This window comes from Penicillium roqueforti (genome assembly GCF_015533775.1).
Source record: "Penicillium roqueforti strain LCP96 04111 chromosome Unknown scaffold_39, whole genome shotgun sequence".
Classification (NCBI taxonomy): domain Eukaryota; kingdom Fungi; phylum Ascomycota; class Eurotiomycetes; order Eurotiales; family Aspergillaceae; genus Penicillium; species Penicillium roqueforti.
This window is the reverse complement of record NW_024067603.1, coordinates 113,666-130,358: the sequence shown is the minus strand read 5'-3', so window position 1 is coordinate 130,358 and position 16,693 is coordinate 113,666. Positions and strand designations below refer to the sequence as shown.

Here is a 16,693-nt window from a genome sequence, read left to right as displayed (position 1 = left end):
CCCTGGACGTAAGCTGATCTCACACGAATCTCCATAGCTTTTGTCGATCTTTTTCTTAGATCTATTTTACAGAAAACATGTAGAACTTGGAAGATCTCTATAAATAGATCCTTCCATTTGCGCCGCCGCAAACTACTGTTTTATTCCCATGATCGGTAATAAAGAATAAAGATCGAGGTCATAGCAGTGGAATAAAGCTCTTTGCAAGCTGTTACATTATTTGAGCTCTCTCAATCGGGTAAGTGTACTTTTTTGGGATTCCCTATCAATTTCATATGGATCGGCAGTGCAGCTGCCATGTATAATTCTCTCACTACATCTGGGCATCACATATGCAGGTGTCCGTTGTTTGTGTTATCTCCATGGCTGGTATTGATGCATTCAAAGATCTGACTCATAGAGTCCGTTGCTTTTTTTGCAGATCACTCGTATAAGACGGCTATGACTTTTCTTTTCGACAATGTGATTCCACCACACGGCTGCAGGCAGCTTCCCTGATCCCCGATTCACGGGAAGAAAAACATGCTTTTCTTTCAAATTCTTTATGCTATAGATAATTTCGTGTTATGGGTATTTAATCCTTGAGTTGTATACTCCGTATGGTCTTGAAAGTTCTAAATATCTCTACAAGTCAGGTATCAGTCATTCAAAGGGGTCTAATGGGAACTTGCAGCGCAAGGCCCAGCCCAATCTCAATTACGATTCAGACCTCGGGACACCCGGGATCAATCAAAATCATTTAGTCGAAGAGAGCAGAAAATAGGTAGGGTGCCATGTAGAGCATGGCCAAGAAAATACAAAATATACATTTCAAAAAAGCAAAAAGCCTACCGAGCACTCAGTTGGGCTTACTACTTGATGATCCCAAGATAGCCGTCCGTTCACTTTAGAATCTGAAGATCTGTGTCTACTGGTATCTACCAATGCCAACTCTACCCTCAGTATCGCCAAGGCTGACATATACGTAAAACTCGAGGATTATTGCTAGTAATCTGAACTGAAGGATTGCATATTGACCTTGCCAGCATTATAGTAGAAGACCACATATTTTGAATCACTAAATTCAAGATATAAAAGTCTGCGGGTGGTCATCAACCTTGGTCGGTCAAATCTAACTCCAATTAATACCTGAAGGCCAATACACCCTTCTAGCACTCAGAACTGTCAATTCCTTTCCAAAATGAAACTATTTGTCCAAGGCACTGCAATCCTGGCCCTTCTTATTGCCAATGCATCGGCCACACAGAGTGGCATTTTTGCCGCAAATGGCGTCGAGCTCGAAGTTTACCAATCTGGCGAGGATATCATCTACGGAGAGCCAGTGAGTCTTTATCCTTTGAACCTACTATATGTGGTAACTAACTCCATACAGCAAAGCTTAGTCCAGGTACATTACCGACTAACCCCCATTGTGAAACAAGGTCATTATTTAACATGTTCATTTTAGGCGAGAGATCTTGAGGGCCGAAAAACCAATGCGTGCACCAAATGTGTGGGCCACCATGGAAGCTGTGTTGTAGGCGAGGGTAACTGCTATGCTCCCGATACATGTGCGTTCTGTGGTGGTTGTTCTGTCAACCAGGCTCGTTGCCAGAACCCCAAGAAGGAAGGCTGCCAGTGCTATAAATGATCATTTGAGTGGATCAAGCACGAACTCGGCAAATCGGGGTTTCGCCTTCGCTCAGCTTAGTGCTGCTTGGTTTCTCTACTGGCAGTAAAGGACTCATATAGTTCTTTCCTCTCTTGTCAATAATCTTCGCTTTTCAATACACTCATACTCAATTGATTCATGCTGTATGGTCTCATCTACTATCATCCACTAGTACATTAAATAAATTCATAAACCTCCATTTCTAGAGAGGAGTGATTTCAATCAATCTATGCCAAAGATTCGTATTCTACTATCGAGCCTAGATTAAATAATGAAAGCTTCACCCAAATATATACTCCCACCACCCTTTTTTCCACGTTCGCCCAAACCGATGATTGACACATGCGTCAGGATGATTAAACCCTCCCGCCTCACTATGTCTCTGCCCATTCCCCCAAACACTGATTGGCAACACACACAATCCACCCATGGATTCATTCGGGACAGCCTCACCAGCCTGAATGCATACAGGGTCACGGAGTCTATGAAACGGAGCCCACGTTACCCGTTTCTCCAGCTCCCCAGTCTCAGCAGAGATTAGATCCCCTATATCTGCATCTGCGTCGACAGATTTTTGAATGAACGGATGAGTCGAAGGAAGCGAGGAGGAAAGTGTGTCAAGAATCGCATCCGTGAAGACATCAGGCCCCGTGACTCCTAATATAGTCTTCTCGTCATACGCCAGACTGGGGAAGAAGCTGGTATGTTCTCCATTGTATTGCCTAGTATGTGCCAGGACCCGCACGATGGTTTCGCGGAGAAGCGGGCTGAAGCGTCGTGGGGCATACATCGTATACTGGATCAGTCCGTAGCTCCTTGTCCAGTGCCAGTCGCGCATGAATTCCGGTGAAGCGTATGGCTCGTCGACCTCGATTCCAACTACGAGCGATATATCGGGATGGGTACTTTTTGTGTATCCGTCTGGTGTAAGTGCGAAGAAAGGCTCTAGTGCTGGGCATGCTTTGATGCTCCGAGCGGGGAAGACATCGATGTCTGCGTAGAAGCCTCCGTAGTACCAGAGAAGGAGGTATCTGAGGAGGTCTGCTCGGAGGATATTTTGAGGGTAGGATTTGTATATGGTTGCGATTTCGGGGATGGCGGACAGCTCGTTGGTCAAAAACTCGACGGCCTTTTTATCAGTGACTAACTTTGTGGTTTCAGTCAAAGTCGAGCAAGGATCCGGCCAAAGTACTTACTGTGTATATCCAGTCCTTATTTTTCCCTTTAAATACTATTGAGTCTTCCCCCCTATCCTTTTGACTTTTCGCTATCTGCCAGATTCTATCTTTGGATATGTTGCTTTCCTCACTTTGTGTCAATACGGCTTTTTCAATCTCTTCCAGCGCATTTGATAGCTGTTGTTCGTATTGAACATTCGGATCGTTTCGAAAGGGAGAGCGGTAGATAAATCGGGCCGTGTCCTCTACTCGATGCTCTGGGGGTGGTCGGTCTGCCCGGGTATTGTTCTGGGTGGAAGGCGGAGCTGGAAGATGATAAAAGAGGAACCATATCAGGATAACAAATAATATACAAGATCCACGACGAGTAAAGTATCTAGATGCCTGCACCTTGATTCTTCTGAGGCTCATGATGGTAGTGGTAGTGAGGGAAACCGCAAAAGAAAGCGGGAGTTGAAGGGTGGTTCGAGGAAGATTGGAATAAGTCACTGCTAACTCATACAGAGAAATAACATAGAGAGCAAGCTTAAAGATTGTATGTTTGAAGTGACTGTCATGGAATATGGCAAGGGTAAAAGAGAAAGGGAAAAGGGAAAGGAGAAATCAAAATAGCAAACAAAAGGAAAACTGTATCAGGCCAAGGATTGAGTATATGACTAGAGCCCCTGGGTTTTATGCAGCCTTTGACACATTTCAGCATCAAAGCCTCGACGTTGTCTCCAATCTCCCTTAAAAATATAAACCACTTTGCGGCCTGATTCTCTTTGTTTGAAAAAGGCCCACTTCGCGTCGATCCTCCAGCGCCATACAAGGATATCCCTGTTGGAATTCACATCGCACGCACTTATTCGCCTCTACCAGGACTACGTTGTACTTTTGTGAATCATACCTTTCTCCTACTTCCCAGGGCGTGTTAGGTATTTCTTAAATCCTCTGTCTGCCCGCTTATAAACCACCTTTGGGCTTTCCGTCTTCACTGCATAGGTACTTCTCGACAAATTCGGAAATGGGGGCTAATAAGTGAAAGAGAAAAGATGTCGGTCGATTCCTACAGCTCGCTAAGGAAGAAGGCCTCGATCACGTGGCTGATTGCCCCCTGTCTCCTTCCCGTTTCTCACTTCTCCTCCGAGTAGACACGGATTTGTATATTTTCTTGTCCTTCTTGTTAGGGATATCCAACGTCGATTTTCTAGTGTGCACTGGATCTGGGGAGGAGGCATCTCTCCTTCGTCTATGAGGCTCATCCTCTAATCGTGGTCAAGGTTCCTAAGTCCGGCGAGGAAGAGAGAGAGCAATTTCGCAAAGAACTCAAAATCTACAAGATTATATCCCGGCATCCACCATGTCCCTCCATAGTGCAGTGTTTCCTCTATACACTTTACAAGGCACTGATCTCTTATGCACCCAGGGATGAACGATCTTGCTCAAAGTGTTGCTTTTCTCGCATCGCTTAACCTCGCTCATGGTGACTTGCGACCAGAGAACATCCTACTTGATCGTAACCGACTAAACTGTCGGATTTTGATTGCACAGCCGAGTTTGCAACAGATTTCGAAACTTGCCCTTGTCCGTGAGGAAGACTAATTAATAGTAACGAAGCAGACCAAGGAATGGCAGGAACTGCCGGCTTTCTAGGTTCTCGAACAGAGCAGTTCGCCCTCGGTTCGCTATACTATTTGATCAACTATGGATTTGAGGTTTATGGCAATCAATGTCTTGGCGATGATCCTTACGAGTATGGACCCAAGGTCATGGACTTACTCCAGGACATGAAATTTTCCGAAGCTCGATCATGATCCGCTGATTGACGATATCATCGACAAGTGCTGGCACAACCAATATCGCACGCTTACGGAATTGATCACACATACGGAGGCGTTACTTAAGGAACCAATCAGCAAAGCACACAACCACGAAGCAGCCTCCAACCTCGAGGGCCAATTGTGGACTAACTGCGAGATAATCAATAGTGACGGCAATTACAGTGTGGATCGGGACCACTCCTCTGAGCCTTTCTCTTCGGAAAAGTATTTCTGCCAAGACTTGGAGAAGCGGACTCCTTCGCCTACTTATTTCGGGTAAGCCCATGGAGCTTGGATTCAATATGGAACATATGCACGTGCTATCAAATACACCGACGAATTGAGAGGGACATGAGACTACTATGGGAGGACCTTGGGGATTTCGAATTCTGTTTTTGGCTGGGGCTGGTTGATAGTAATTCAAGTGTATATAAGCTAGCACTCGGAGTGGCTAGGCCCAGAGAAGGCTTACTTGACATGATGTATTGGATTTGTGAACGGAGCAGCATGCAGGAGCAGCATGCATCTCGTGAAATGCTACAGGATGCCCTTGGAGAAGAAAAAGAGACTGGGCAAGGTCATTTGATCGAAGGGTACGGTATTGAGCCGCTAAACCGGAAGCGGTAAAGCTAACCTGAAAAAGGCAATTCACAGAGAATTCATTGGTCCGCCGTTACAATACAATACGCCAACTCATACAGTCACACCGCAAAAAGGTCAACACCTCGGTTGATATTCTACTCCGTACTGGTAATTGTTGTACGGAGTACTAGCAATTCGATTCTCTACTAGTCGAAATTTGGAAACAACGGCCAGTATATCCGTATCAGAAAGCAATAAAAATATGAGTCAACACTTTTTCTGAGTCACTGTCAGCAGATACAAAAATACCAAAACCCCCCCGCACTTCCCAGGGTGGCTAAGTGGATATTCACATTTAAAGTGGTGTACCCCTGTTCATGAATCACGTGATCTTGAAGCCATTTTGCGGGGAAACGACTGATTGAATTCTAAGCATGTAGTCCTCCGTGGGAAGGGCGAATTAAGATTTGAAAGATGAAAGCTATATACACCTGTCTCCTCCCGAGGTTCTGCCGAATCAATAAGGAACTAGAAGTGCAAAGTGAAAATTTAATAAACTAAAGAAACTAAAAAAACTAAAATCGCGGAATGCATATCGGCGCCGAGATCGGGGCCTCGATCGTCCGGGGATATCTCCAGGGATGATTCGCCCTGTGACTCGAATCTTTTTAAGTCGCCAGGATTGACCACTCGCTTTTTCAGCTTTGCTTTTCCTCTCCGTAACTCCGGAAGTTACCCCACGTTTGAGACTCGGCATCGAGCGTAGCACCTCGGTAACATCCCTGCATTGGCGAGCTGCGCTTGGGAATTCGAGCCTTAAAAGTCAAAATTTCCCTTTTCCCTTCCATCATCCCCATTATTATTGTCCTTCCAAGCAGGCGCGCAGTGTCCTAGTGCGATTCGCATCTCACAATGGGTGTCACAGGTATGTTCAATCCTATACATATACCCCGTCCTTGTTAGGGTTTGGCCAATTCGCGCTTGCGCTAGCACATCCTTGTCAACACATGCTGACCGTAAGGTACTCCCCCCGCGCAGAATCACCCCGCTATAGCAAAGAGCACATCGACGCGGCCGAAAGTCAGGTCAGCTCCCACACGGACGGCGATCTGCCTCCTCTCACGACTACCACCGCGCGCAAGTTGCAAGCCAAGGTCGATTGGCACATCCTACCCTGTCTGTGCATTTTGTATCTGCTTGCCTTTTTGGATCGGTAAGCTGACCATTGTGTATCTGTGTGACCAGGTGTTGCTTATATCTGACATCATCGACCTGCAGAGTTAATATTAGCAATGCTGCTATTCTCGGACTCAAGAAGGATTTGGACATCGTCGATGGAACGAAATATAACACCGCGCTCACAATTTTCTTCGTTCCGTATATTATCTTTGAGATTCCGTCAAACATCTTGCTCAAGAAGTTGAAGCCCCATGTCTGGCGTAAGTGTTTTGGTCCCTTTGCGCCCTTGGTTTAGGGGCAATTGGTGAGGGCGACTTGCTAATTCGGAATTAGTGTCGGCATGCATGTTCATGTTTGGCTTGACCTTGCTCTTCCAGGGTCTGGTAAAGAACTGGGGTGGACTGATGGCCACTCGGTTCTTTTTGGGTGTCTTTGAGACGGGCATGTTCCCTGGATGTAAGAGCAAATACCAACAGTACATCCTAAGACAGGTGCTAATTGTGATCGCCAGGCTTCTATTTGTTGGGCATGTGGTACACACGCTCTGAGGCTCAAAAGCGTTTCAGTTTCTTCTTCAGCTCCACTTCCCTGGCCGGCGCCTTCGGTGGTCTGCTTGCCAGTGGAATTGCAAAGATGGACGGCATGCGTGGCTACAGTGGCTGGCGCTGGGTGTTCATTATCGAGGGCGTCTTGACCAGTGTGGTCGCGATCATCCTGTTCTTTTTCATTGCTGATTTCCCCGAGGATGTCAAGTGGCTGAATGAGGAAGAGCGCACATACATGCGTGCCAAGTTGGCCAAGGATGTCGGCAAGGCTGCTCACAACGTTCACTTGGGCAAGCGTGAGGTCCTCGGTGTGTTCAAAGACTGTAAGTATAGCCCGAGAATCCCTGTTGCATTCATTTGCAGTGCACTGACTTTTCCCAGACAAGGTCTTTATCGGAGGATTCATGTACTTCGGTTTGATTGTCCCGGCTTACGGTACGTAAAACATTTCCATCTTCCGTTAAGCGAATTATTGCTCACTCTCATACAGGATATGCATACTTCGCGCCGTCGATTATCCAGACCTACGGCTATAGTTCGATCAAAACACAACTGTACTCCATTCCTCCCTGGGCTGCAGCATTCGGCTTCTCAATGATAGTCGCCTTTTGCTCTGACCGAATGCGACACCGATTCGCTTTCACCTTGATTCCAATGGCGATCGCCCTTGTCGGATTTATTATGCTCATGACAATCCACAACAATACTCATGCGCAATATGGCGCTCTGTTCCTGCTCACCTCTGGCTGTTACAGCGCCATGCCGGTCATTGTATGCTGGTTTGCCATGAATTTGGGTGGTCATCATCGACGCAGCGTGGGAACCGCATGGCAGGTTGGCTTCGGCAACATCGGTGGAATCATCGCTACTTTTTCTTTTGTTGTAAAGAATGGTGTCACGGATTTCCGAACCGGGTATATCATATGCCTCTCATTCATTTGCCTCGCAGCTCTGGCATGCACGAGCTACATGGCATCCCTGTGGTATGAGAACAGAAAACGTGACCGTGCCGCGGTTGATCCTGCTACGATTCCCGACGACGAAGAGGAATATCTCGGCGACTTGGCGCCCACATATCGGTACACGTACTGAGAAAATATCCAGTTTGGATAGCTACTTTCGTATGGCGGACATTTTCTCATTTTAATTTTGTGGATCTCGCCGTGCGGATCTTGCAAACTCCATGAGTGATGACGATTCTGGTATATTTCTTTAACGAACATACGGTTGGCTATAATTGGGAAACATTCGCATCAAAAGTCTTGATTTCGGAGCTATATGATGGTTACTTGATATACTATTCAATAATAGTAATGGCATTGCTCTTCTCGTGAATTTTTAATTGTCCCATCGTAAAACCCTCACTCGTGCTTCGTATGACATCAATTATTTTCAAATGGTCTGTAATCTTAAACTCTTCTATGGAGGGAAACCCTATCAAATTTCCTAATCGGGCATAGTCATGTGTCGTCACAGATGGAAGCTTGAAGTGTCACGTGTGTGACCTAAGCGAGCGCAGCTGAGTCAGCCGCACCATACGTAAATGCGTCTCGGGCCGCCCACACTTCATCTTTCTTTCTACTATCTCTGTTTCATCCTCGAAATCGTAAGTAGCTTTCCTGAAGCTTAAGGTTTCCTCGAGCGCAATGCACTAACCAGTCAACAGTTTGAAGATGAGAGCTAAGTGGAGAAAGAAGCGCACACGTCGTCTCAAGCGCAAGCGCAGAAAGATGCGTGCCAGATCGTAAGTCATTCCATTATGCGCCGATGGTCTTGTGAAGGCCATTGAGCTTCCGATCGCCGAACCAATATGCTAATCCCCAAACCAGCAAATAAACTACTCGCCCCCTCCATCTCAGCCCTCTTTGCTCGAGCTCATGTTTGAACGCTGAACACGACAACTGACGACGCGATTGCGACTTTCGTTTCTTCGCGACACGCCCCTCATTCCAACGAGTTACCTGCACGGATACGATTTCCGGCCTATCTTCAAGACGAAATCGCAGATCGAATTGATGGAATCCGCTGTTACAACAACAGTCTACCCACATTCCAACACCTCGGATTCATTCACGTCTACGATCTGATGTCATGCATGGTTATTACCCGGAGGGGCTCCTGTGTTTAGGTGGATGTTGGAGGGCCGGTGCAAACCATCGGTCTTTGAGCACGGCATTGGGGTGACTGGTCAATTCTCATTATCTTTACGGCCTTTCTTCGGGCTGGTCAAAAGTTGTGGAGAGGTTTTTTCCGGGAGTTTATCAAAATCCATGGAATAGCTCGGAGGTCTTGGTTTAGCTACTGCAGATGAATCGATGACTTGATGAGTGCAACCTTTCTTACTCATTGTAGATGTAAACATAAACTGGAGCTCGGCTACTTCTCGAGCAGCTGTTCTCAAATATTCGTAGCTCTCTTTATATCGCCGTCGCGATCGCTCCATCTACGTCAATATTCCTTTGTGTGCGGTAAGCCGTAGACTCACCGCCTGCCAGGTCTCCACTCGTAAAAATTTCTGCCCGACAAGTCCAGACATTTTATTTCACCGCGCTAGAGCCGATTCTCGAGAGCTACAATCTTTGTCTCTCGTCTTTAACGCCATAATGCCGTCCAATAAAACAGATCACAAGCGGAAGCGTTCATCAGGCAATGATCGCCCAAGCAAAAAGCCCGCGCTGCAGCAGCTGCCCCCGCTGGCCGCCAGCGTTGTTGAAGATAAGAGCGAGCTGGCACCGGTAATTGGTGAGTCGAAGGCTTTCATCCAGGCTGTAAACCATCGCTAATCGAATTCTTGCGTTACAGTCGACACACCTGGTCTTCAAAGCTCGAAATCCCTCCACTGGAATCCATATATCAAAAACCGCGCCAATGTCTCCAAGTCTGCGGCATCGACTCGGAACCCGGGCATTGTCTCTTCAGAGATACTGCTCCAGTCCTCAGACCACCCTAAGTTGGACTTTGTCGGCCGTGAGGGCACAGGAGATGATACCGACTCCCAAGTGAAGCACTATGTCGCAGTTATAGACCCAGAGCGCAAGACATGGAAAGTCGTGGAGGTGCGGCGAGCGACACTGCGAGGAGCAGTGAGAAGCCGCAAGCCCGAGGACGACTCAGATGAAGAGATGGTATGCCCTTCGATCCGCAAGTCCGTACATCAACGGCATCCAACTAACAACCAGCACCAGAACACTATGCGCGCCCAACGCACAGCTCTAACAAACACCTTCGGAACCAAACAATCCCGCAAGGCCGTGCAATCCATGGCCGAGAACGCCCAGCTCTCCAACGCCCCCACCGGCGCCGTCCCCCAAGCCGGCGCAGCCCTCATCTCCTCGCTGCCCGCAAACACAGCCTCCGGCCTCGCCAAGGCCCTCGCCATGCAAGCCGAAGTGCAAGCCGCCAAGCCCCTCCCAACCCCGAACCTAGCCGTCTCGCACCCCTCCGACGTCTACACAATTGAGACACTCGTTCCAGGCAGCCACTCAACCCTCAGCCAACTAAACGGCGTAGACGAGTGGAAGTCACAAGTGGAAGCCGGTCTTGGCGTGACAACCGTCTCACGCTACGTCTCGAACCGCGTCGGTGCAGTCGTCAACTCCGAAAACATAACTCACCTCCAAGTCCTCCGCTTCATCCAGCTGCTAATCGAGTTCGGACGCTGTCTCAAAAACGCAGGCGCGAACGCCAAGGGCGGCGGCCCAGGCAGCAAGCGTCTCCCGCCCCGCGAAGACCTCCGCCGCATCCTGTCAAACACCACGGGGTCCGTCACGAAGCCCAAGCCCGGCGCCGCTGCACCGGACGCCGCTTCCGCAGACCTGCTTCCGGAGTCCGTGATCGATGCCGTGCGTCGCCGCTTCGCGCCCAGCGGCGGCTACGTCTCCAAGAACGACTTCACCCTCCTGCAAACTACCATCTGTGCGCTCTCGCTGCATATCCCGCCCCAGCCGGCACGCGACGGTGGCTCCAGCTCACTCGGTGGTAATGCGCCCAACGAGCTTGCGACTGATCCTTCGGATCTGCGTGATGATCTGCGTCTCGATCCGAATACTATTCACCAGTACTTCCGTGAACTCGGTTGTCGCATTGATAAGCCGCGTGAGACGGAGTTCGCCAAGTGGAATATTAAGGGTGGACGTGCGGAGGCGCATGCGCGTCGTGTTGCTCGCTTGCGCGTGCCTGTTGAGTTCCCTAAGGTTAGCCGTGGTGGTCGGAGGTAGGGAGGTTGATTGGTTTGTCGGTCTTGAGTTGTCAGGCTTCCTTGAATATATGGCGCTTTTGTGTGTTTCAAAAATTGTTACTTCTACCTGTTTCTATATCAATGAGACGTTGTTACATAGCCAAATGAATTTACTTGGTCGTTTTTCTTTGATTCTGTGTGGGCTTTTGGGCCTCTTTGCCTGATTGTTAGTATTTATACAAATTGTTATACTATTTCACTACTAGCATATATAGCAGAATCTAGATTGATTCGCCCGGTTTTTCAATTGGTTTTCTATTCAAAGACTTATAAATCCAAAATAAACTTATTTGAAATTGCTTCTTTGCAATTGAGTGGAGGCAGTTCAAATCCAAGGCGAATATATATATAAGTGCCCTAATACTACTGGCCCATAGTAGCACTTACAACATATACTACACAAGCCGAAGCCTACATGAAATGCAAAGAGAATACCACTTCAACTCTGTTCATTCCAACCTGTTACACTTGAGCCCAATAAATGACACTCGATCAATATAGATGCAGGCAGGATATCCGACATTCGTCTTGGTCCTGCCAACCAAATCAATGGCATACATCAACAGACAAAAGCGCAATTAACGGCCAATCCAAGCTGTAAGATGACTACATCATTTGAATAAAGGCAGACAGTTGATATGACATCAATATGTGGTATGTTGAAGACGGATGCATACGTCAAGTTATGTCCGTACGATACAATATTATAATAAATGAATGGACGGGAATAATGTAGCTATTACCCCAAAAACCGAGAAGCATAAAAGACGGCGTTCGTCTGCTCTAGGCAACCACACCAACGGGAGCGGAGTTTACTGCCGAGTAAGCCTTCTCGGTCAGAGGGGTAGCAGCCTTCAGGGGCAGCACGGTGGTCTGGGAAGCTGCGTCGTTGAACTCACGAGCGACAGCGGTCTCGAGGGTCTCACCAGCCTTCAGGCCCAGCTGGGCGTCCTCCCAGATGGGCAGGTTGGCGGCCTCGGCACCTTCAACGCCAACGCCAACGAAACCGCCCTGTCGCTTCCAATCGCTGGTGCGCTTGAGGCCTAGGTCGTTCCAGACGGCCTGCACGGCCTGAACGAGGTGTTCGCGAAGGTGCTTCACGTGGCCAGGGGTTGGGGTGATGCGCAGACGCTCCTCGCCGCGGGGAACGGTGGGGTAGTTGATAGCCTGCACGTAGATGTCGTGCTCCTCCAAGAGTTTGTCGGAGGCCAACTTGGCCAGCTCCGCATCACCGACCAGGAGGGGCACGATGTGGGAGGGGTTGGGGATGACAGGGATATCCAAATCATTGAAAGCGGCCTTCACTGCACGGGTGTGGAGCTGTTGAAGAATTCGGTCCCGGGGTTCCTGGGACTGGTACTGGATAGCGGCATCCGCACCAGCCATAGTTGCTGGTGGGAGCGAAGTAGTGAAGATGAAACCGGGAGCAAGGGAGCGGATGGTGTCCACCATAGCTGCCGAGCCTGCAATATATCCACCGACACAGCCGTAGGCCTTGCCCAAGGTACCGGTGATGATGTCAATTCGGTCCTGGACTGTGCCCTTGGTGCTTTGAGGGGTGGCTGTATCCTGCGATGCATACGCATCGTAATCGAGGTGCTCGGCAACACCAGCTCCGTGTGGGCCGTACATGCCTACAGCGTGAACCTCATCCAAGAAAGTGATGGCACCGTATTTTTCGGCGAGATCACAGATTTTTTCAATGGGCGCAATTGATCCGCACATACTGTAGACGGATTCAAAGGCAATAATCTTGGGGGTACCAAGTGGCAACGAGGCCAACTTGGCTTCAAGGTCTTCCATATCGTTGTGCTTGAAGACCATCTTCTTCGCGCCAGAGTGGCGAATACCCTGAATCATCGAGGCATGGTTGAGGCTGTCCGAGAGAATGACACAATCGGGCATCTTACTACCGAGTGTTGCTAGGGTTGCATCGTTAGCCACGTAGCAAGAGCTGAAGACCAATGCAGCCTCCTTGCCATGCAACTTGGCAAGTGTTTCCTCTAGAGCGATAGCATGCTGGTTATGACCCGAGATATTGCGAGTGCCACCTGCACCGGCTCCGTAGGTGTCCAAAGTCTTGTGCATGGAGTCCAAGACCTGCAGGTTACGGCCCATGCCCAGGTAATCATTCGAGCACCAGACAGTCACACGCTCCTCAACAGAGGCAGTGTGGGCTCGAGGGAACTCCTTGGCGAGACGGTTGATGTTGTTGAAGTAGCGATAGGACTTGTCCTTGTGCTTCTTCTCCAATTCCACGTTATAGAAATCGTCGTAGTTGAACCTTTCGTTGGTTGGCGCTTCCGGGCGGGGACCGCGGACTGCGGCCCCGGCGCTGGCGCTGGCGGCGGTAGGGGACGAGCGGAGCGTGGCCAAGTTAGGGTTTCCTCGATCGTTCTTCTCGTATCCACCAGAGGCGAGACTGGCGGGATGACCACCGGTGGTATGCAACGCCCGCTTGCCAGTCGGAACCCGCAATGGCTGGACGGAAGCGACTCCCGCAGCGCGCGAGGTGAAGCGCTTGGCACCACTGAGACGAGCGCTCTGCACAGCCAGAGCCTTGCTCATGACTGGGCATCGGCGACCAAGAACCTGCAGGTTGGACATGGTTCCACCGCCCGGGCTAGTGCAGGGACGAGTAGCGGTTGAGAGAGTGCGGAGGGTGGCGGGAGATGTGCGCTTGAGGAAAGGGCACATAGTGCGAGACTGTTGCAAAAGAGCCTCCATAGTTGAATTGAGCCAAAGAGATGAAGAGGAAAAGAAGCCAAACACAAAAATCCCCGTGAGTTTAGGAGATTGCACAAGTTAACAATGTTGAGAGCCGGCGGAACCAGAGGGAAAATCAATTGGGGCTGCTGACTGATCCGGATGGCTTACATACGAAAGACTCCGATTGGCCTGCCGAGGCAAATCCCGAGGTACGGATGTTCCTTCCCGATGTGCCTCACTACCGCGGGCTTTGCGGGAGACGGCAACTTGTGTTGCAGTCAAACCCCGTCAGCTTAGATCCCCGTTATCTTTTTTGTAAACCCCGATCTTTTGGGTGAATTTGGCCCGGCATCGGTGTTCTACGATCATACCATATGTCCATAGTTAGTGAGTGGCGCCAAGACTACCTGATTAGGGCTAGTTGTACTCCACATTATAGACTTTTCTTGCCAAAGTGGGGTCGTGCTCACCGTCCACTTCATTCTAAATTCTGCCAGATTTTGCATGATTATATAATCATGAAAAATGACACATTGCGTGGATAACCCTAAACGCCTCGCCACTTCAGACAGCGTGTGCTCTCCGAAATCTCAACGAGGCCTGACTATTATGATACTAGGTTTAAGGTGCTCCGTTTAAATATGCTTGAGCTTGTGGTCAATGCTTAGCATAAATGAGACATAATAAAGCAGGATCAAAATATAAATGACTGCGCTGCAAGTAAGAAGTACGTAAGTGCGTAATCCCGGGCTACATTCAAGCAATCCTGTCAAGCAAAGTCATATTTGGTTTCTTCAGCATATCATCTTGACTTTCTATCAATTTTGTAATTCGAAATAGAAAGAAATCTAGCTACAAAAAGTGTTCTTATACACTCGTGGACTATAATTTATGGTGAACATTTTCCTAACACTCTACTCATCCACCGGCATACTGCCTCGCGAAGCAGGCGGGCTAAACCCCGTCACCAAAGCACCAACTGCACCCCGCAGTAAGAACAGACGCAAGCCGGGCCGCCGTCCCGGCAGGCGGGAAACCGCATTCGGAAGATCCTACATCCATTTCACAGTTCGGAGAAGGACGGGCAGCTGACAGGCCTCTAGCCAGATCATTCATTGGAAGGAGTTGCTTACTCTAGGCGCACAACTTTGTACATAATACCATAGCTTAGCACGTCCCCATACCCCATGGGAGGTCATAGAAATACGGGCTTCGCCCATATCTCGATGGACATGAAATAATACAACAACAACAACAACCCCACTCATCCATGTGGACCTACAATATCAACATCTTTCAAGTTTAGGGTAAAGTCAAGCTTGTAATCATTGTGTCAATCAGTCGGACCCTTTTACGGTATATTTGAACTTGATCTTCATCACTTACCTGAGGACGCCCCCGCCCCCGCCTCCAAAACCTAACAATGCTCACGGTAAGCACCAGCGTCTTGTACCGTAGAAACCAATCAACTAACGCAAATTACACTCCATAGAATCCCACCGCAGAATATCTAACCACAAACTGTACAGACTCGACTAACAGGCTCTCACGAGACTTGTAGCTAAAAATGTGACGGGAACTCGTTAGGCCAACCATTCCAGCCCGTCCCTAAGCGGGTTGATATTCATCAACACGCCATCGGTAATGAAGATGACTTCGCTATTCTGGCTCCATTACATGAATTACGGGTGCGGGCTTATATTAAAGGGGGCAGAATATAAGAAAATTCGAGAATTCAATGAGAAATGACAATGAAGTATTGAGGTAGGGATATGTCAAAGCGAAGTGAGCTGTAACGGTACAAAGCTCCGGGGAAGATAATGATGATGCATTGTATCTCTGGCTAAAGGGGCCCAAGGTCACCTGATGCAGCGAACTTCCATTCTGGTTTCTAGAGAAGCGTACTTTATGTTGTACTCTTCTCGGGCTGCGACCACTTCCTTGTGCATCCGCAAGATCTCACGGGCGTACGGTGTATGTACGGTGTATCCAGGTGGCTCTCGGGCTTTCTGGTGGTTGCTGCAGCCTTCAAGCGAGTTGATCTCATCGCACTCTGTGGAGATGTCCGGTTCGTAACCTCAGAATGGTCGCGAATGTTCCTCGTTGGGGGCATCCATTTCTTGGCCAATGGAGTGCTGGCTGGGACTGTAGTAGTGCGGAGCGGACGGTCGAAATGAAAGAGAGCAGAGAAGAGGAAGGAAAAAAAGAAAAGAAATGGACATCCGATTGTCTCCTTTCTCAGACCTGTGTTTACTTCTATTTTGTTTGTTATTGCCTTATTTGCTTATAAGTTATGCCTATAAACGCCCATAGACCATCTTCTTCATCCCGGCAACACCTGAAGAAGCTCGACCTATTTATATTTCATCATAGCCTTTCTGTCTCGCTCCCTCTTACCTTATCATATCGTGACTCAAAATGCCAGAGATTGCTAATGGTGATGAACTGCCAAGACATGATGTCCCTTTCCCGATCCCAGAGAATAGGGGAATGAGAGACGAAAGAAGGATGATGCTATCACCCCTGAAGAAGCGAGATGACGCATAGGTAAGAAGTATCTCTCGCTCAGATGGAGATTCCATTCGCTTTTGTCTCACTTCCAGATCAGTTATCTTGAAGTACTCATTGTGAACAGGACTAACTTTTACCAAGGCGCCAAATTTAGAACTTTAGTTGCAAATATTCCTAGCGCTATAAGTTATATATATATTTATGACCACACACGGTCATCTTCCAACTGCCAGTGGCGAAAGCGTACCGCAGTCCGATACCATGGAGCTTCAATGATAGCGATAATACTCTCGAAGTCG

At 48.6% G+C, this 16,693-nt stretch overlaps 5 protein-coding genes across 5 annotated transcripts; 3 read left to right on the top strand and 2 right to left on the bottom strand.

The window, feature by feature from the left end:
* Nucleotides 1-1,180: 1,180 nt before the first annotated feature.
* On the top strand, nucleotides 1,181-1,630 carry LCP9604111_8967 (uncharacterized protein; the record flags this gene model as incomplete). Its single annotated transcript, XM_039077168.1, has 3 exons — nucleotides 1,181-1,321; nucleotides 1,373-1,387; nucleotides 1,448-1,630. The coding sequence occupies 3 exons, from the start codon at nucleotides 1,181-1,183 to the stop codon at nucleotides 1,628-1,630; spliced, it is 339 nt and encodes a 112-aa protein (XP_038925061.1).
* A 301-nt stretch (nucleotides 1,631-1,931) lies between these two features.
* Nucleotides 1,932-3,240, bottom strand: LCP9604111_8966 (CAZyme family GT32; the record flags this gene model as incomplete). The annotated part of the gene is made up of 3 exons (XM_039077167.1): nucleotides 1,932-2,798; nucleotides 2,848-2,873; nucleotides 2,961-3,240. The coding sequence occupies 3 exons, from the start codon at nucleotides 3,238-3,240 to the stop codon at nucleotides 1,932-1,934; spliced, it is 1,173 nt and encodes a 390-aa protein (XP_038925060.1).
* Nucleotides 3,241-6,125: 2,885 nt separating this feature from the next.
* Nucleotides 6,126-8,029, top strand: LCP9604111_8965 (putative MFS transporter; the record flags this gene model as incomplete). The annotated part of the gene is made up of 7 exons (XM_039077166.1): nucleotides 6,126-6,138; nucleotides 6,252-6,426; nucleotides 6,492-6,652; nucleotides 6,726-6,848; nucleotides 6,904-7,260; nucleotides 7,319-7,372; nucleotides 7,428-8,029. The coding sequence occupies 7 exons, from the start codon at nucleotides 6,126-6,128 to the stop codon at nucleotides 8,027-8,029; spliced, it is 1,485 nt and encodes a 494-aa protein (XP_038925059.1).
* A 1,511-nt stretch (nucleotides 8,030-9,540) lies between these two features.
* LCP9604111_8964 (DNA-directed RNA polymerase I subunit RPA49) lies at nucleotides 9,541-11,154 on the top strand (the record flags this gene model as incomplete). Its single annotated transcript, XM_039077165.1, has 3 exons — nucleotides 9,541-9,679; nucleotides 9,740-10,062; nucleotides 10,123-11,154. The coding sequence occupies 3 exons, from the start codon at nucleotides 9,541-9,543 to the stop codon at nucleotides 11,152-11,154; spliced, it is 1,494 nt and encodes a 497-aa protein (XP_038925058.1).
* Nucleotides 11,155-11,957: 803 nt separating this feature from the next.
* On the bottom strand, nucleotides 11,958-13,901 carry hemA (5-aminolevulinic acid synthase HemA; the record flags this gene model as incomplete). The annotated part of the gene is made up of 1 exon (XM_039077164.1): nucleotides 11,958-13,901. The coding sequence occupies one exon, from the start codon at nucleotides 13,899-13,901 to the stop codon at nucleotides 11,958-11,960; it is 1,944 nt and encodes a 647-aa protein (XP_038925057.1).
* Nucleotides 13,902-16,693: the final 2,792 nt, after the last annotated feature.